A 16,640-nucleotide genomic window follows, 5' to 3' on the forward strand; every position below is an offset into this window, starting at 1 on the left:
CAGATGCAAAAGGTTAAGCTACCAACTTTTTTATATTACCCATTTTTTGCTCATCCTGATAAAGCTTTAATAAAATTTGGCCCGCATAATATATGCAGCCCCATCTTTGCTTTGATTTTTTGGGAAAAGAAGTGCGTTCCTTACTCAAGTACATACGGTAAGTAAAGGAAAGAATAAAGAATATTACGTGTTGTTTTTCTAAGTGTAATGTAATGATTTAGTTATATTTAAAGAAACAACAGATAATGTCCTCTTTGCTTTATTGTCTGCTGGTTTTACAAGTTGTTCACAAATAAAATACAAATTAAGTGCCTTGTATTAGGTCCTTGCAATGTCCTCCATGGCATAGCTCGACTCACTTTGCTTTTACTTTGCGCCTTTCTGGCTGCAGGTATGACAGGGTTCTCAGGTTTCAGTCAAGTAGGATAGCCATGACTTCAGTACTCAGGTCCTGGCCAGGTAAGCCTTCATAGTATGACTTTGTCTTGATGATGACCAGATTGGTTTTGCACACTTATTCCAGAGCATCTCATGCAATAATTTGAAACACCTCATTGCCAGTGCTGCAGGTATAGTTGAAATGTGTGTGTGCTGTTGTTGCTTTCTTTTAAAGGGATGGTCCATTTCTGCAAACCTCCGCCATCTGGTCTGCAGTCTCTTGTAGAAGTTCTTTGTCTTCCCCTTCCTGACACAAGGGTAAGAATTTGTTGTGCTAATTGGATTTATGTCAACATTGAAGCTGCTAGTTATTCATTGAGATCGTCTCGCTATATAACTATCATGTGTCTAGCGTGGCATTATGCTTATTGTCAATCAAAATATTGTTCTGGAAATGGCACTTTTGCAAGTGATGGTACATTTAGGGGGCAGAAAACTCAACACCAGATCAAATCTCAATGCTGATTATTGTGGAAAGCTTGTGTCATGCATCATAGGCAAGATCAGTCTACCAATAACTGCAGAATTGCTTCAGAACATTAGTATATCCATGCATAAATGACACGGTTCCTTAATGTAATATATTTAAAAGTGCCACTTTTCAAAAAAAATGTCTGTATCCCTTTATTCAAAATTTAAAAATTTTCTTGGTTGATTATAATATTCACCCATGGGCTTTCTGATTTGCGGCCACCATAGCCTTTGAAATAATTAACGTAAGCAATAGCAGATAAACTTATTAAAGTATCTTTGCACAAAAGGGTACGTCCCACCATGCATCTCTTAAGTTTCAATTTTTTGGCGATGACAATATGCATAGCAGTGAAGTAGTATGTGACAATAACCTGCCTACCTGTGGTCCTGTCTTTGATTTAACCGGTATTTGAAAATGACAGTGAATGGATATATTAGGAAGCATCATCTCGAGTACGCTGGATTAAAAGATACATGAAACAGGCACAATTTTTACTCTCCGATTGCTCTCCTGGTCTACGCAGAAAAACATCATCGAGTTGTTGTTCGACGTCTTCTGCCTTCGTACTCCGGAGTGGACGAGTGATTTTGAAACTGCACTCAAGTCGGCTGGTAAGTTTTGTCGCATTTCAGTTACTCTTGCCGTGGCTGTTTATGTATTCATACCGTGATGTTGCGAGCATAGATAAAACAAATTTTAAATGCGCCTTTCAACACTACTCAAGCCCCCATTTTTCGCACGAGAATTGTGTAGACCAAAGGATGGAGAGATTTATGCAGCAAGAATGAAAATGACAGGGGTGCACGGTCCAGAGTTATTCAGCCTAGAAAATTCAAAGTACAGGAAATAAATGTCTACCCTCAAGTGAATTTTCCTTTTGGGGGGTCACATGACTGCATTTCACTTGCCACTGACTGTGCAAGGTGCCACCAATTGCACGAGCCGAAAAGTCCTGCTTACGGGAAACTCGCACGCATGGAGGAAGCCTTGATCTCAGGAGAAGCCTTGACGTCTCTCGTTGTGAAGCCGTGGTGAAGCCGGAAGTTGGCCTTATTGACTGGGCAAATTCTCCTCTCTTGTTTACATCCAAATGTGAAGCAGAAGGCGTGCCTCTCTCTTCTGCGCGGAAACCATATGCACTGCAGAGCCCGCGGGTCAAGGCGAACTGAAACCATTGGGACTAAAGTTATTTCTCAACATTCTGGGTGAGCACGACGCCAATGGCTAAATTGTTTCGACCGAGTCTTAACAGCCCGCCGACAATGGAGCAAGCACAAGAGAACTTGTGCTAGATGCACTGACAACGACGAATTTGGTTTTAGTGTTTTCACGTCATCAACTCGCGCACTGTACAGATAACACGATTGGCCGTGCACCGCCTTCAAACGGTCAGCGCCGCCTTCACGTGGCCGATGTGGCACCTGGCCATCGTGCCCATGTTCCACGTAAAACTCACCGACATAAGCATTGGGCAACCGCGGTGACTTAATTTGAGCATGGTGCAAGTGACACTTGAATGCGGTTGCTCTAATGCTGAGAGAACAATGCTGGGGGCGAGCATAGCAAGCTAAACAAAAAAGGTGCTTTAATACACACGTAAAAGTTGGTACTGTACACATACTGAAGACGACACTATGCACATGGTCCTTATTGCCTCTTACTGGGCACAAAAGTTTCGTCTGTTGTCACAAGCAGGAACACTGCACAACCGTCGCTGACCTGCCAGGCGTTCGTCGTGGTTTCGTTTTGTCTTGGTGCCTGAATGCAACTTCACTGAACACTTCAAATACTTCATCCATTGCACGGCACATGGATATGCGCTCTTTCTACGTACTGTTGAGGCCCAGTGGCTGACAAAAGGCTTTTTAAACGTTGCTAGGCGTACAATAACTATCGGGAGAACACTGCATAACTAACAACGCGACACAGAGCACGGGTATTGTCCGCCGCGGTTCTGTACGAGACCTACGGAGGCGCACATGCTGCCGCCAGCCGCCGCTGCTCACTACTAGATCAGCTACGCTACACAACGCGTAACCATGGCAATGCCGCCATTGGGCCCAGCGAATATGGCCTCCATGGCGTCATTTCTGCCACACTTTTCAAGGAGTATGCCGGCTGGGCATGCCCTCTCCACTCATTCCTTCCTCCGTGCTCGCACATCATTGCTACTTGTTCCGTGCAGCGCAGTGATCGCAGTGTTGCTATAACAAACAACATGGTGCTGCACCCCCCACATTTTGAGAAAAAGGGTAAGACCAATAGCAATATGTCGAGGTGGGAGACTCCTTTTGAGTGCAGTAACACTCACGAGTGCACGACAAGAGGCTGCTCCGAAGGATACACAGGCAACAAGAAAAACTCTTGCGTAATGACAAACCTCCGGTGCGAGATTTTTTATGCTCGAAGGCTGCAGGCTGAAAGGCAGGCAGTGCTTCTACCGTGTATTGAAGTTTTTAAGTTTTTTCCAGGGTGCAACACTAGCAAACAAAGATTCCCTGAAGTTGAAGGGGGATTCCCTACTGCATGTGTGAAACAACACAGTCCATGTATGTACTAGACCAAGAGCTAGAAGCGAGAAAGGCCTTTGTATAGATATCTGACCCGTGCAAGCAAAGACACAGCAGTTAAATTGCAACCAGTGTCTTTATTGTGTTTTTTACTAGTTTTTGTTTGCAATAGTGTCATATTTGGCATTTACTGAAAAAGTATGAGAAAGAAAGTCCAATATATTAATCTCTCTTTTGTTGCATTGTCTCAATCACTTCTAATCTTACATTTAGCCAATCAAAGGCCTGAACATTTTCCCATTGTTTTCACCTGTGATAGTTTTGCCACTGTGTGTTGATGCAATGAGCATGATGTGATTTCATTGCGTGATTAAAATAATAAATCAATTGGCATTAGTACTTTGAGCTGTCCTAATATTTCCGGTCATAAATCAGCCTATATAATCCACGAATAAAATTTGATTGTTTCAGAAATGTTGGAGAGTTTTTTAACAAGGTCGTGAACCGATTTTACAAGTAACGGTAGAATGCCTGCCCTCAGTATTGAAGTTCATTAAGGCAAAAACTCTAGATGCCTCATGAAATGCGGAAAACCACTGTGTGCGTCGGCAGCGTCACACGGCGTTGAGGACAGGGGATGCAAAAAATTATTGAGGGATTACTTCACTATATTGCATCAGAATGACTTCGCAGATCGCTAAAATTTGTGACATTATTATGAGACCAGCATGGCATCACAGTGATGTTATGGGATGTAACGTCACATGATGACGTCAACGCATGGCATCGTAGTTTGGTCAGGGGTGATCTGATTCTTGAGGCAATGCGAGAACGAGGTGACTTGCCTCCGATCTCGGAGCAGTTGCAATACCACATTATTTGCAGAAATAACTTGAAGGGTAGCGTGGCTGCGGCATCATTACTTCGACTGAGAAGAACGAGGAGATGGCTGTCGTATTTGAGTCGTTTTAAGTCAATGCATTTGGGACCCGGTGATTTTTTGCCCCATAATATGACTGCTCCAAAAATTTCTCAAATATTCCTAGAACGAGGGAAGTTAGAGGGTTTCTCTTGTTTTTTTAGCACGTTTTCTCTTCTCTTTTGCACTTTTGCACTCGTGTTCCATTTTACATCACATTTCTTATGCCAGCATGGGGCCATGAGCCGTCAGCATTAAAAGGAGACCAATTCAGTAGTCTGAGAGATGATTTAACTCCGATGAAAAGTTTTGAAGAAACCCGACATTTAGAAACCGACTTGGTTCCTCTCTCAGGGGTGACTGCGAAGCTACGTAGCAGCGGCATCTTCAAAGCACTCCCCGGGTGGATAGTGACCCTCTCTCCATAGCTCGGTTCCTTCCTCAGGGGTGACTGCAGAGCTACCTAGCAGCAAAGTCTTCAAATCACTCGCGGGGTAGATAATGACCCCCCTCTTTCTAATGACCCCTCTCTCTCCACGGCCCCAGGGCAAAACGAGAGAGAGGGGGAGGTCATTATCCACCACGCGAGTGCTTTGAAGACTCGGCTGCTACTTAGCTCCGCAGTCACCCCTGAGGAAGGAACCAAGTTGGTTTTGAAACGTCAAGTGTCTTTAAAACTTTTGGTTGGAGTCTAAATCATCTCCCAGTTTCATGCCCAACCAGACAGACTTCTGTCGAGTATTTACATTCAATTCAGGGGTCTGTTTGAGGCATTACAAATGATTTGAACTCATTTGATATGGTTGATATGGTTACTAATTTATTTGTGCTGGCATAAGTTTGTACATTTATAGCGCTGATCAGATGAAAGTGCTGTGGCCTATCGCAAAGCTACTTCACTATAACTATAATAGGCTTGTGCGAATATTTGACAGAATATTACATTATCCAAATTTGTTTTGATTCGAATTTAAATTACGGAAAATTTCGAAGTATTCAAAATGAACAAATAGATGTATATTAGCATGCATATAACGCCCATAAAAGTAGTTTCATATCAGTGGAGGAGTGCTAAGCCGTGAAAACACCTACCCAGGTCCAACTATGGCGGAGCCCCATTTAAAGGTTAAATGAACATACACTCCTCACATCAATTCATCATTTTTGAAGTTTACTATACATACAGGCTTATATGCCCGCCGTGTAGTAAACTGTAGACGTCACATATTTTACAGGTTATCACTTGCATTCTCGCAAAAGCCAACTTTTGCTACAATTTGAAGGTGTTCCCACTTTCTTTGAGGAAAAAAAAAAACATTTGCACAGGCTTTGTTTCAATTTTTATAAAGTATTGTGCAGATATAGCTAGCTAGCAAGCCGTTTACGTCTGGGTGCTCTTGTGGTCACCCTCTTGACTTGGTGTGAACCAAAATTAGTATTTAGGGTAACATAGTTTGATCGGTGTGAAATGCTGGTCAAGTCATGAATAATGTCACAATCCCGTCGCGTATGTCGTCAAACCAACCCCTCCTCTATTTTACCAATGCCAGCCAGATGCACCTGATTCAGCCGTTCACCACCCTCTTCTTTAGCCCTTCCCCGCTCTCGCCTTGCTTAGCCTTTGCGTGTGCTTTGCTGTCATGGAGGAGGGAGCTCCCTCATGCAGTGCCTCTCAATGGAAATCATATGAAGTAATTTTTCGTTTAGTTGTGTATAGATTCGGGAGGCGGCATCTTGCATTCCTCGTGTTCACTATGTTAGTGGTCATGCTGGCTGTGTAAAAGATGAGGTGTTTTGAGTTAGCGTGTCGCAGTTCGTGGCGCTATGCGGGCAACCCATGGGGAAGCATCACTGAAAGGCTTCTAAATGCGCTGCGTCGTGATGCGTTGGCAGCGTTGCTTCAAGCCACAAAAAAAGGGGCACGAAGAAACAAATTTGACAGGCGTACGCTATTGTAGTGCGAAACACGTCTATTACATCCTCCGGGGGAAAGCGTTCAGAAGCACTTGTGGTGCAAGCAGCATGACCCCTTATGCAGCGTCGCCTCCCGACCACTCCTTGAACTAAAGCGGACTGACGGCTCACGTTGATAAGTTCTAAATATTTAGTTATTTTTTCTGTAGCTTCATTAGTTCATTGATTAATCAAGATAACAATTTTCATTGTTCTCACCATAATACAAAAATAACCACCTGTCAAAAATTTATAAATAACATACGGATTGACAGTAGAAAGCATAAGACATGCAACATAAGAAGCACTTTTTTGAATGGGTCATTATTTCTTACTTTACAGTACACTAAACTTCACAGCCCTAAATGTGGCCATTGTGTGGTCACACAAAAGACTAGTTTGAAAAACTTGCATCAAGAGAAATCAAAATTTGCTTCCTATGTTGTGTGCTCCAAACATATAGCTTCATGTTGCAAAATAAAATGTTCTGCTATCTGTAATAGTTTCAGATATATTGCAGTAATTTTTATGCAGAGTGTACAAAATTGCCATTTTGAGAAAAATGAAGAAAACAAAGAATTCTAACATTATTAACTGTGAAAATGTATGCACTTATAATTACTTAGCCATTGGCACATAAATGAATGCTAGAAAGCCTAAGGAGTGCAATGCTGCAAGCTGATCGAGAATTGAACGAGTACTTCTCGAATTACAGCACAGTAAAGTTCATTGCATGTAACCAAATACAGAAATTTTTATATTAAAATAAAATAAATGAAGCTGCCCATTAAAAATAGGCTCCCAGCATTGTTTTTGTGCACATTTAGATACATTGTGCAAAATCAATTACAGCTCTAGCTGTCCTAGGTCCACTTTTACCGAACAAGCAAAAGAAAGTGGTCAAAATCTGTGCTTCGAGAATAATGCTGTTAAATCTTAGTTTTGCCGTTCCGAGGGAAAATATCATGGCACACATACTTTTAGTCAGTTAATATGCACCGGGGATGTAATAGGACTGATTGTTTGTACGAGCGTGTCGTTTCTTCTAGTCCTGTAGCAAGTTGTCGCCGTGAGCTCGTCTGCCGCGAGGCCGCTTATCAGTTCGGTGACTGTACTGACGGCGATGTGCGACAAATCTGCGTGCGTCATCCACGATCCGTCGAATAACGCGGCGATGTTTTCCGGCTTGTCCAGAATAAGTTACCCGTAAGTGTCGCGAACCAAAGTTGCTCCCTCGCTCATCAATTTTGAGGCTACACGAGAGCCGAGGTGTTAGTTTCCTTTTCACGTAAGAGTGCCGCATTTTCGAGCGGAGATCGCAACAACATTGAGAACACGTTGTTAAAAGCAGTCTACCTGTTGCCAGTAGCCTCCATTGCGAGGGCCGCAAGCATGTTCACTGCGAACGGATTGACTTTCTGTTGTTGGTCGACGCGCGGCGTACTCCACTCTGACAAACCGTCGTGCAGTTCAAGGTCAGGCACGGGGAACCACAACATCGGCGGGTTTAGCTATAAGACTGTACTTCCATTCCATCACTACAAAGATTGATATCTCTGGTAGCTTCACTTCTGCTTTTTACTTGCCGTCCTCTAACTGATGAGGCTGCAAAACACAGCCGTTCTCAGTAACGTTGTCGGCAACCAACGGGCTCGTACGTGAGTTAGGCCTACACTGGTGACTCGGCGACCGCCATTGACCGCGTCGAGTTCGTTATCCTCGTTGTCCTGAGCCATAGCGGGGATCTTTCTGAAGTTCACAGCAAACGAACCCCCGCCACACCTGCTTCACAAATTACTGTAGTACGGAACTTCTTTACTGCCGCAAGCAGTCAGTAGAATTATGACAAAATGGCGCATGTCCATGCACGTCATGATGGTGAAGCAGACGCCGAAAGCGCCCCTTGGCCAATCGGATGCCTAAATTTGGTCACGTGCCCCAAGCAACCAATTGAATCACGCACTAGTGCTTCTCGATGACGCGTTTTCGCTAAGAAACCAATGAGCAAGGTGAGCCAGCGGTGGCGGGAAATTGAAGATGACGAACGACCCTTCCAAACGAGACCAAGATGAACACGATAGCTCGTGCGTAACAACAACAGTTTGGCGCAGAAAAAGCGCGATTTTAGCGTCAATTTGCGCTCACATTCATCTCGCAGGGATGTTATAAATTGATTTTGCGCCAGAAATGATGACGCGAAAAGCTAGAAACTTCTCAGATACGTGCAAAAATAGGGGCAGATTTCGAAAATGTCAGCTTCAAAAAGTCGATTTTCTTGCGATTTTCGGCCTTCTAAGACCCGTGTCCTCCCTTAAAGGGGCTTCACATGGTCAGAAAACGCTGCCGATAGGTAAATCAAAGATTTGGGGAATCCACGAGCTAAACATTATAGCACCACACATGGCCTGGAATTAGCAGTTAATTCTCAAATTTAGCCAGAAATTGCTCCCTCATCTCTCTACAAATGATGCCATATGCCCAAGTCCACGGCCATTGGCTGATTTGAGCACTGTCACCTGTCCAGTTACTGGGCCGCCACGAGATGCCACTATGCGCCCACACTCATGGTCACTCTGAAAGTGTTTAAGTGCAAAGAAAAATTAAAAAGAGAGTGCTCCAAGTCATGACGCGCACTGATAAAGGAATGCATCTCCTTGCACCCTTGTCATCCTATTCCCTGCGCAGCTTTGAGCGTGCCTGCTGGCACAAAATGAGAGAGAATGCGCGCGGCAAATTCCTGTAACTGTGCTCCTACCTGATAGATTCTAAACATTTTTGCAGCAGTCAAATAGGCAAAGAGCTTTTTCAATAAAGCCATTTGATGATTAGTACTGGCAAAAGTATTGCAAGGACACTATAATTCTTGCTTTATTTTTTTGTGAAGTTCCTTTAGTGTTTAAGAGCAAGGTATCTATGTAAAGGCCAGTGAAGGAGGTGCTGTCAGATGAAAAAGAAGATATGCCAAATATTGCTTATACCATGTGCCACATGTTCTGTTGCAATGCTTTTGAGAAACTTGCGTTCCATCTGCAGATCGTACGGCAATTCGGGAGTCATGGAAACTATATGAAGGCTTCGTGGTTGCGGAGGCCTGTGACCTTTTACCACCGCCATCAAAGCACAGGTGACATTCGAGGATTTTTGGTTTTGGTTTGATTTAATTGCTAATATAATTATAGGTCCTTGCCATGCTTGCTGCATGATATGAAACTTCAGCTTGCAAAAGTATTTTTCTGCTTCCATTGGCAACTGTAGTAAGCCGTTTATTCATAGTCTTCTCCCACTTTTTCTGTCGAGGCATTGTGAAATTGTATCAAAATTTCAAGAAATGATGCATGTACAAGTGTGAAGCACACTACTGTCTTTGTTATAACTTTCTACTTTTGCTTCAATTGTCTCTGTCAAGTCATGTGATTTATCTGTTTTATATTATTGTTTTCAGGTCGAACCTTGTGGGGAACTACTTGGCTCTTCTTTTACTAGCGTTTGTGCAGGCTGGAATCTTGGAGGTGAGCAAGGTTGTTACTAGTTGATTGGTGTGTGTCGTATTGCCTTCTGGTGTCAGAACATGGCTATTCTCATGGCACAATTGTACTTGGCTCATGTGTACAAATGGAATCACAGTTGCCGAGAGCGGTGGAGTGCATGGATGGGCACGCTAATGTTGTTCACAGCTGCCACCTCACGCTAGTTACAAGCTTCCTTTAAAACTTGAATTGTACCCCAAGGGCCTGGCGTGCAGTATCAGTATGTTAGCTATTACTGTGGGGCAGGTCTTTTCATATTTCAGCTGAAAACGGCAGCTGAAGTGACCGGCTGGGTGCACTGGACAAGTGTGATTTTGTTTGTACATACATTGTGCCAGGAAGTGGCAGTCATATGGGGGAATCTCGATTCCTAGAGCTAGTCTCACAAACTTCAAACCTTTTCCACTTTTTTTATTCTTGTTTTTTTTTTTTTTGCTTCCATAGTTACGCTGTAACTACTTCTAAGTTGTGCTGTTCGTATGTTCATCCTATTCTACTGGCAAATTCATTCTTTTTAAGGAAGTTTGATAGTCACCTATAATCTTTTATGGTCTGTGTAATGTTCATCGCTGTATGAAAGAAGTCGAGGTTAAATTTAGGTTTTTATACTTTAATGTGGGGAACCACAGTGGGATTACTTAAGTGTGACATCACAGAGTTCCTGGTATTTTCTCCTATTTGGGTTTATATGGGACTACTAAAATTCTCAAATCTTATTATTCGAGCCTTCTGGTAAATACACTGTAGCTGATAACAACACACACATGCACACGTGTGCACGTGCACAGACACACACACAAACACACACACATGCACACACGAGGAACACGTGCAGTTTGGATATTTTGGACTTTGGATAAAATGGACCCGTTTTGCTGGTTTATCACAGTCCATTGCAACAAGAGTACATTGTAGTAATAAATTATCCCAAAGCATGCTATGTCTAACAAAGCTGTGAGCAGGTGGGGGAATTTCCAGTAGTAGCATCAATGTGCTCTCGTGGCATTAGGGGCTTCCTTTGTAGAAGCACAACTTTGTATGCTGATAAAGCCCAACTCATTTTGATTGTTAGTGTCTTTACAGCTGAACACCTCTATAAAAGATACTGATGTAACAGACAAGTGGGTATAAGAAACATCAATGTGCCCACCTTAAAATTTAGGGTTGGTAAGAAAGTGCATCCGTAGTATCCTGCTTGCAAGAGACACCTCATATAAACGATGAGAATCGCTACCCAGTGCATGCCTCTCGTAAAGTGGTTGTTCAATTGTATAAAAAGTGTTAATGTTGCAGCGTAACATACAATCTCATGCATATTATTTATTGGCATTGTAAATGGCTTTCAGGCTGAAGATGAAGGATTCTTCTTTGTAAGTACATCTGGCCCAACAGATGTTTGTATAGACCTGCAAATTCTGTCATTTTGAAATATTTATAATGCGAAGAGGAAACAATAATTACACTACTCATGGGTGTATTTGTATGTATCAAACTTACTGCTTAGTTTTAGAAACTGGATAATGTGTTATTTCTTCTTATTTCGAACCGACAAATATGTAGGCACTAGTGGAAGTGATTGTGTCAAGCGAAGATGCATTGGCTATTCAAGCAACAATACTGCTGGCAGAACTGTTGTACATGGTAGGTACCAAATTTCTTTTTTTATTCTTCTAAAATGCGTGGTATTTTAACAGCAGGCTATCTCATTGCTGTACTACTTGACATCGTGTGTAAACCAGTATAGCAATGAAAGGTTAATGAAAAGTGTTCTTTTTTTTCTTTGCATAGTTTTCTCAATGAGCTACCTGTAGCTGAGGACTACGTTTGCTGTAATTTTTCAATGCTAAAGGCAGTAGTTAGGGCTATACAATGGTTACGTGGAAAACCCTCTGATTACTTCTAACTGCCACCTCGATGGTTTCAGTTAAAAAGAGACACTTGCGGAAAGCAGTAAACTGGTTTCGATTGATAATTTGTATTCTGAGAACCGTTATGTTTTTAATTTCTCCATCAGTTTATTAATAGAAGAGGAAATCAAGGCCAAAGTCTCATTTTGAAAGTTTCTGCTGAAATCACCCAGGATGTCGGGAATTTTAAAGCATATTTTCGGACATTGTCTTGGTTAAATTTCCTGAAACTTCATATTTTAAGTCTCTAGATGCTTCAAGAGACTGTGTACTACTTAATTTTTGCCTATTTGAAACTACATAGGTAGTAGAAGATGCCATCAAAGTCTATGACATCATGACATTTGGTGTGGGAGTTTCTGGGTGGGGTCACCATCCGCATTATTCTTCTGTGAATTTTCTCGCTTATCAAGCGTTTTCTTGAGGCAAGCATGGCAATTTTAGGAATTGTAAAAGAGTAATTTTCTAGTGTGAGAAAAATCTTTCCTTAAGTGTCCCTTTAAGCTTTTGATTAAAGCAGTTATCAAAAGGGTCCTTTATGATGGGCTTTCTTGCAAATGAGTGTGGCATGTAGAGAAATTGGTAGTGATAATCTGTGTAAGTTATGCAACTCTTGTGTGGGGCAGAAACGGTTGAAATTTCAAACAGTAGGCCACTTGCAATTCCTTTTATGAGATTGGCACTTCAAGGGCACGCACACACCATATTTATGTTGTGGGGTCAGAAGATTAGATGCTGCTTTCAAAACACACAGACACAGTTCACACCACCGAGCAAACGAACTTACAGGCATTTTATTGGCTGCTTTTACAATGGTCAACTCACCAGCTGAATCTAATACATAACTAGTAACATGACAAAGAAGCTAATACAACGTCAGTTAAAAGAAAACACATGCAACATAACTAGAAACAACATAACTCCTGAAATGTACGGCCAGTGCAGCATTGCTGACGTCCTACTCACCACAAGGGCCTGCAGAAAACTAACTTTGGTATTGTGCCCATGTACCCTTCCGAAACCAGACTGTCACCAACCATGGCAAACTCCAAAAAAGACAGAGTGCTCACCTCGTAGACATGCATAACAACACTCCCGACAAATGGCGCTGCTGGCACCACTGTGCAAACACAGTGCCATCTGTCACAACGGCAGCTACACTAACTATGTATGACTAATCCGCCCGATGCGTATTCCATGTAGCAAAAACGACTTTACAGGGAGTGATAGTGTCGCCACGAGGTTGCATGTGCTCCGTGGAGTATCCACAACTGGTGTGGCTTCACCCGCACATGCACATCCAGACAGGCTGTTGAGTCTCACTGACTGCCAAGTGATGTCAGGGCCTAGATCTTGTACTCATTTTAAAAACACGGACATTTATGACCCATGCTATTGCCGAGGCTGTCTGTACACGACATTTTTCTGTATGTACATTAAAATGAGTCTGCAGTATGTTCAGTGTTTCGTAAGAAGCCTGAGTGGCCCATTTCAGTCTGTAATGAATATTTCTCTGTTTTTATTCTTAAATCATTGGCAGGCGAGTGTCTACCTGCCCTCAGAAGCTAGTCGGCATTGCCACTGCCTGCCAACGTTGATGTCACAAGCAGCGGCTTTCGGATCGCCTCAGGAGAAGCGCATGTGAGACACAGCTGCTCTTTCTTATCATCCACTCTCTCTTGAGAGCTTGTATCAGGTGTCGCACCATTGCAGCCAGTACAACTGCGCTAAATAGGATTCACTCTCTCTTGAGAGCTTGTATCAGGTGTCGCACCATTGCAGCCAGTACAACTGTGCTAAATAGGACTTTTCAACAAATTAGGCTCTCCACTAATCTGCTACCATCCTGAAAGCATTGTAATCCCGTGATTCTGTATGCAGCTGCAGTGTACATTCATTGTTACTGACAATGGGTGTACCCACCTCTGTGGTAACACCTCTTGCCTGTGTCATCATTAGCCTTACTATTCCCTCTTCAGTCCACTGTGCCTGGTATCAGTGCTTTAGTTCTTCCTCTGCTCAAGCGAGAACTTGAGCACTAGTATGGGAGGGCGCAATCGCAATGTTCATGTTTTCTTTTTTTTATAGTTACTTTCTAGAAGGGCATAGCTGGTAGGTTTTCATGTGCTTTAGTCCATGAGCATAGAGGAAAGTTGGTGAACCAAGCTAAAATTTATTCCCTTTGGGAGTTTTTTTTTCTTTTTTTTAATCTTCCATAAGGCATCGAGCGCAAATGCAAGGATACCAATTTCTCTCTGCAAAGATATGTTCTAAGTTTGTTGTTATCAGGTTTGACTGTAGCCTTAAGCAGTTTTGTTGGAGAAAAATGAAGTGAAGAAATGTAGAAAAATCTCATAGGGTCCCTTATGCATCACTTAAAAGGTGACTTGAAGGCGTATGCTATTACATTTTTCTTCTCAGTTGGTGTTCTTATCCTGCCATGCCACCTTGCAAAAGGTTTCTTCGCCTATTTGTGTTTTTCATTGCTGCAGTAATGGGACCACCTATGACCCAGCCGTGATGTCATGTGTTGACGTCGTCCTGTGATGTCATAATGACATCAAAAAGACATAAATCTGGCAATATTTGACATTATCGTGACATTATATGGTGATGTCATCACGTGATGATTTTTTGCATTACTCATCCTACCACCATGGGGCATCGACATTTTGCAATCGATGAGGCGTTTAAAGTTTTCACTTCAAAAATTCGTTCTTTGCAGCCGTGCAAGCACTGCTGTGGCCCGTCTATCACGCCTTCATGCTCTGCGGCGAAAGAGCACGACACCAAGCAGTCTTTTCCTAGACCAGCTTCTGCAGTTCTGCAGCCCGACAAAGCACCGCAGTGCCAACCAGGACTTCTGTGAGGCGGCAGGCAGGGTGCGCCTCAGTGCCTGCCTCCGCAAGGAGACCGACGAGAGCGCCCTGCAGAGCATCCGCGACTCCCAGGTGCTCGTGCGCGAGTACAACTCCTGGGACTGGCACCTCGTGAGCTCGTTGCTCAAGTGGCCCAGCGAATCACTGCGTGCGCTCAACGAGAATACGCACAAGACTTTCATCCGCCGCCTCGTCCTTTTCTACAAGCCGAGCAGCCGCCAGTTCTCGCTGATGGAGACGAAGCGGGAGTGCGCAAACCAGGTCGTCACCGTCGGGTGCCAGCTGTTCGAGTTTCTGCTCGACGCCGACGAAAGTCGTGCAACCGAGTTCATCGAGGACTTTTTGATCGACCTCTGCAACTGCCTTCACGAAGCACAGCTTCCTGGGGCTGCCATGTCGGCGCTCCTGGGACCATCCAGGATGCTGGCGATGGTCTCGCACGCCTACTTCCTCTTTGTTGGCCGGCTTGGTAGTTCCAGCAAGGGTTCGCGGCTTCTGGAGAGGCTCGGTGTGTACCAGCACATTGTCACGCTGGTCACACTGGAAGGCCACGACCTGTACCTAAAGCTGGCACTGGCATCCATGGACTACACCAAGCCGGGCTTTGCGAGGTCCCTGCTGTCCACAGCGTTGACAACAAAATGCGAGGTGTGCTGTCTTTGACTCTTTATGAATTTATCTTTGAGGGAACCAAAAATACATTTTTTGATGCTTTTTATGAGTGAGCTTAATCCGATGGCGTGTGCACGCCATTGCGCATATGCCTTCTCTCTCTCCCCTCTCCTCCTTGCAGGTGTTCGGTCGCCTTCTTTTCTCTTCTTCGCCCACGCTGCATCCTGTAAACTCACTCTCTGCTTTTCTTCCCCCATTTCATATAAGTGGGTGCGCTTCGTCAGCTTCCGTCATTCTTGCTTCGCTCCCATTCAGATGAGTTCAGATTAGATGTCAGCGCCAGTTGCAGCAGCACTCCAACCTCTGGCGAGATCGAGATCGTCGCAGATCAGCAGTAGCACAGCGTTCGCGATGCCGAATGCAAACACCTGCACAGGCAAGGTGATCCGGAACTTTGGGCCAGGGAAGTTCAAGCCAAGTGTCGGTGTCGACCTGCATACCCCGACGTCTGGAACGCCGATGCCGAAGCCGGCATCGAACTACCGCTTCCGTTACAAAAAGGCAACGCGAGTCTACAGTGAACTCGGCAAGCCTTTCGAAGACCTGCAAACCCCGAGGTCTGAAACGCCGATGCCGAAGCCAAGTGTCGGCATCGAACTACCGCTTCCGTTACAGAAAGGCAACGCGAGTCTACAGTGAGGTTAGCAAGCCTCGTCCAGTGCTGTGAACTGACTGAGCAACCGCACGATTGAAGCGAGACTTCCTCAACAGTGCTCAAATGCAATGTAATGATAACACCAACACTAAATACAAACAGCACACACTAACGTGAATGTAAACAGAAACATGGTATGCACCCCCAATGTCGCTTCGCATCCCCTAGTGGTTCCCTTCAGGGGGAGATTCTGTAAATTTTTTCTTTTTTCAGACATTGTCATGGTACAGTCAAACCTCAATATATGGAACATGGATGTATCGAATTATTGCCTATATCGAACAGTTCCTATATCACGTGGGAAATCGCATGCATTATTGATTTTTTATTTCGAACAAAGTTTGACATATAATGGATACATATATCGAACTCAGCCACCCCAAACCGCCCGCGCTCCATTGACAGGCGGCGAGCTTTCCCGCAACTCTCGAAAGTAGCGGTAGAGCGGTGGGCGTTTACGAATGCTGCACACATCGATGGCGCCGAGAGCGCCACTTTAACGTAGCGGCGTACGCGCGCCGCAGCCTTGCGGTAGAGGTTCTTGAATGAGGAAAGTGAAAAGAAAAGCGCGAAGCTGTTGTTGTCTTTCAATACGAAGGCACCGACACGGCTTCGCGCGGGGAAAGGGGAGTGGGAGGTAAAGATTGAGGAGGAAAGTATAGGAGGGAAAGGACACAGACGGCTGTCTCGGACGCGGCCCGCGCT

The 16,640-nt window shown here is 44.0% G+C and overlaps 1 protein-coding gene across 4 annotated transcripts in view; it reads left to right on the top strand.

Annotated features, from left to right (window-relative positions):
* Nucleotides 1-16,640, top strand: part of rictor (rapamycin-insensitive companion of Tor) — a 114,355-nt gene that overhangs the window by 45,822 nt on the left and 51,893 nt on the right. For all 4 annotated transcript variants that reach the window (XR_012886444.1, XM_075874996.1, XM_037431659.2 and 1 more), the window contains 8 exons: nt 392-459; nt 614-696; nt 1,437-1,524; nt 9,329-9,419; nt 9,738-9,804; nt 11,383-11,463; nt 13,270-13,370; nt 14,455-15,256. Coding sequence is in view for 3 of the 4 variants with exons in the window: in XM_075874996.1 (XP_075731111.1) it covers nt 392-459; nt 614-696; nt 1,437-1,524; nt 9,329-9,419; nt 9,738-9,804; nt 11,383-11,463; nt 13,270-13,370; nt 14,455-15,256 (1,381 nt within the window). In the remaining variant the exon portion in view is untranslated. The remainder of the gene's footprint in view (nt 1-391; nt 460-613; nt 697-1,436; nt 1,525-9,328; nt 9,420-9,737; nt 9,805-11,382; nt 11,464-13,269; nt 13,371-14,454; nt 15,257-16,640) is intronic.

This window comes from Rhipicephalus microplus, chromosome 10 (genome assembly GCF_043290135.1).
Source record: "Rhipicephalus microplus isolate Deutch F79 chromosome 10, USDA_Rmic, whole genome shotgun sequence".
Taxonomy (NCBI): Eukaryota; Metazoa; Arthropoda; class Arachnida; order Ixodida; family Ixodidae; genus Rhipicephalus; species Rhipicephalus microplus.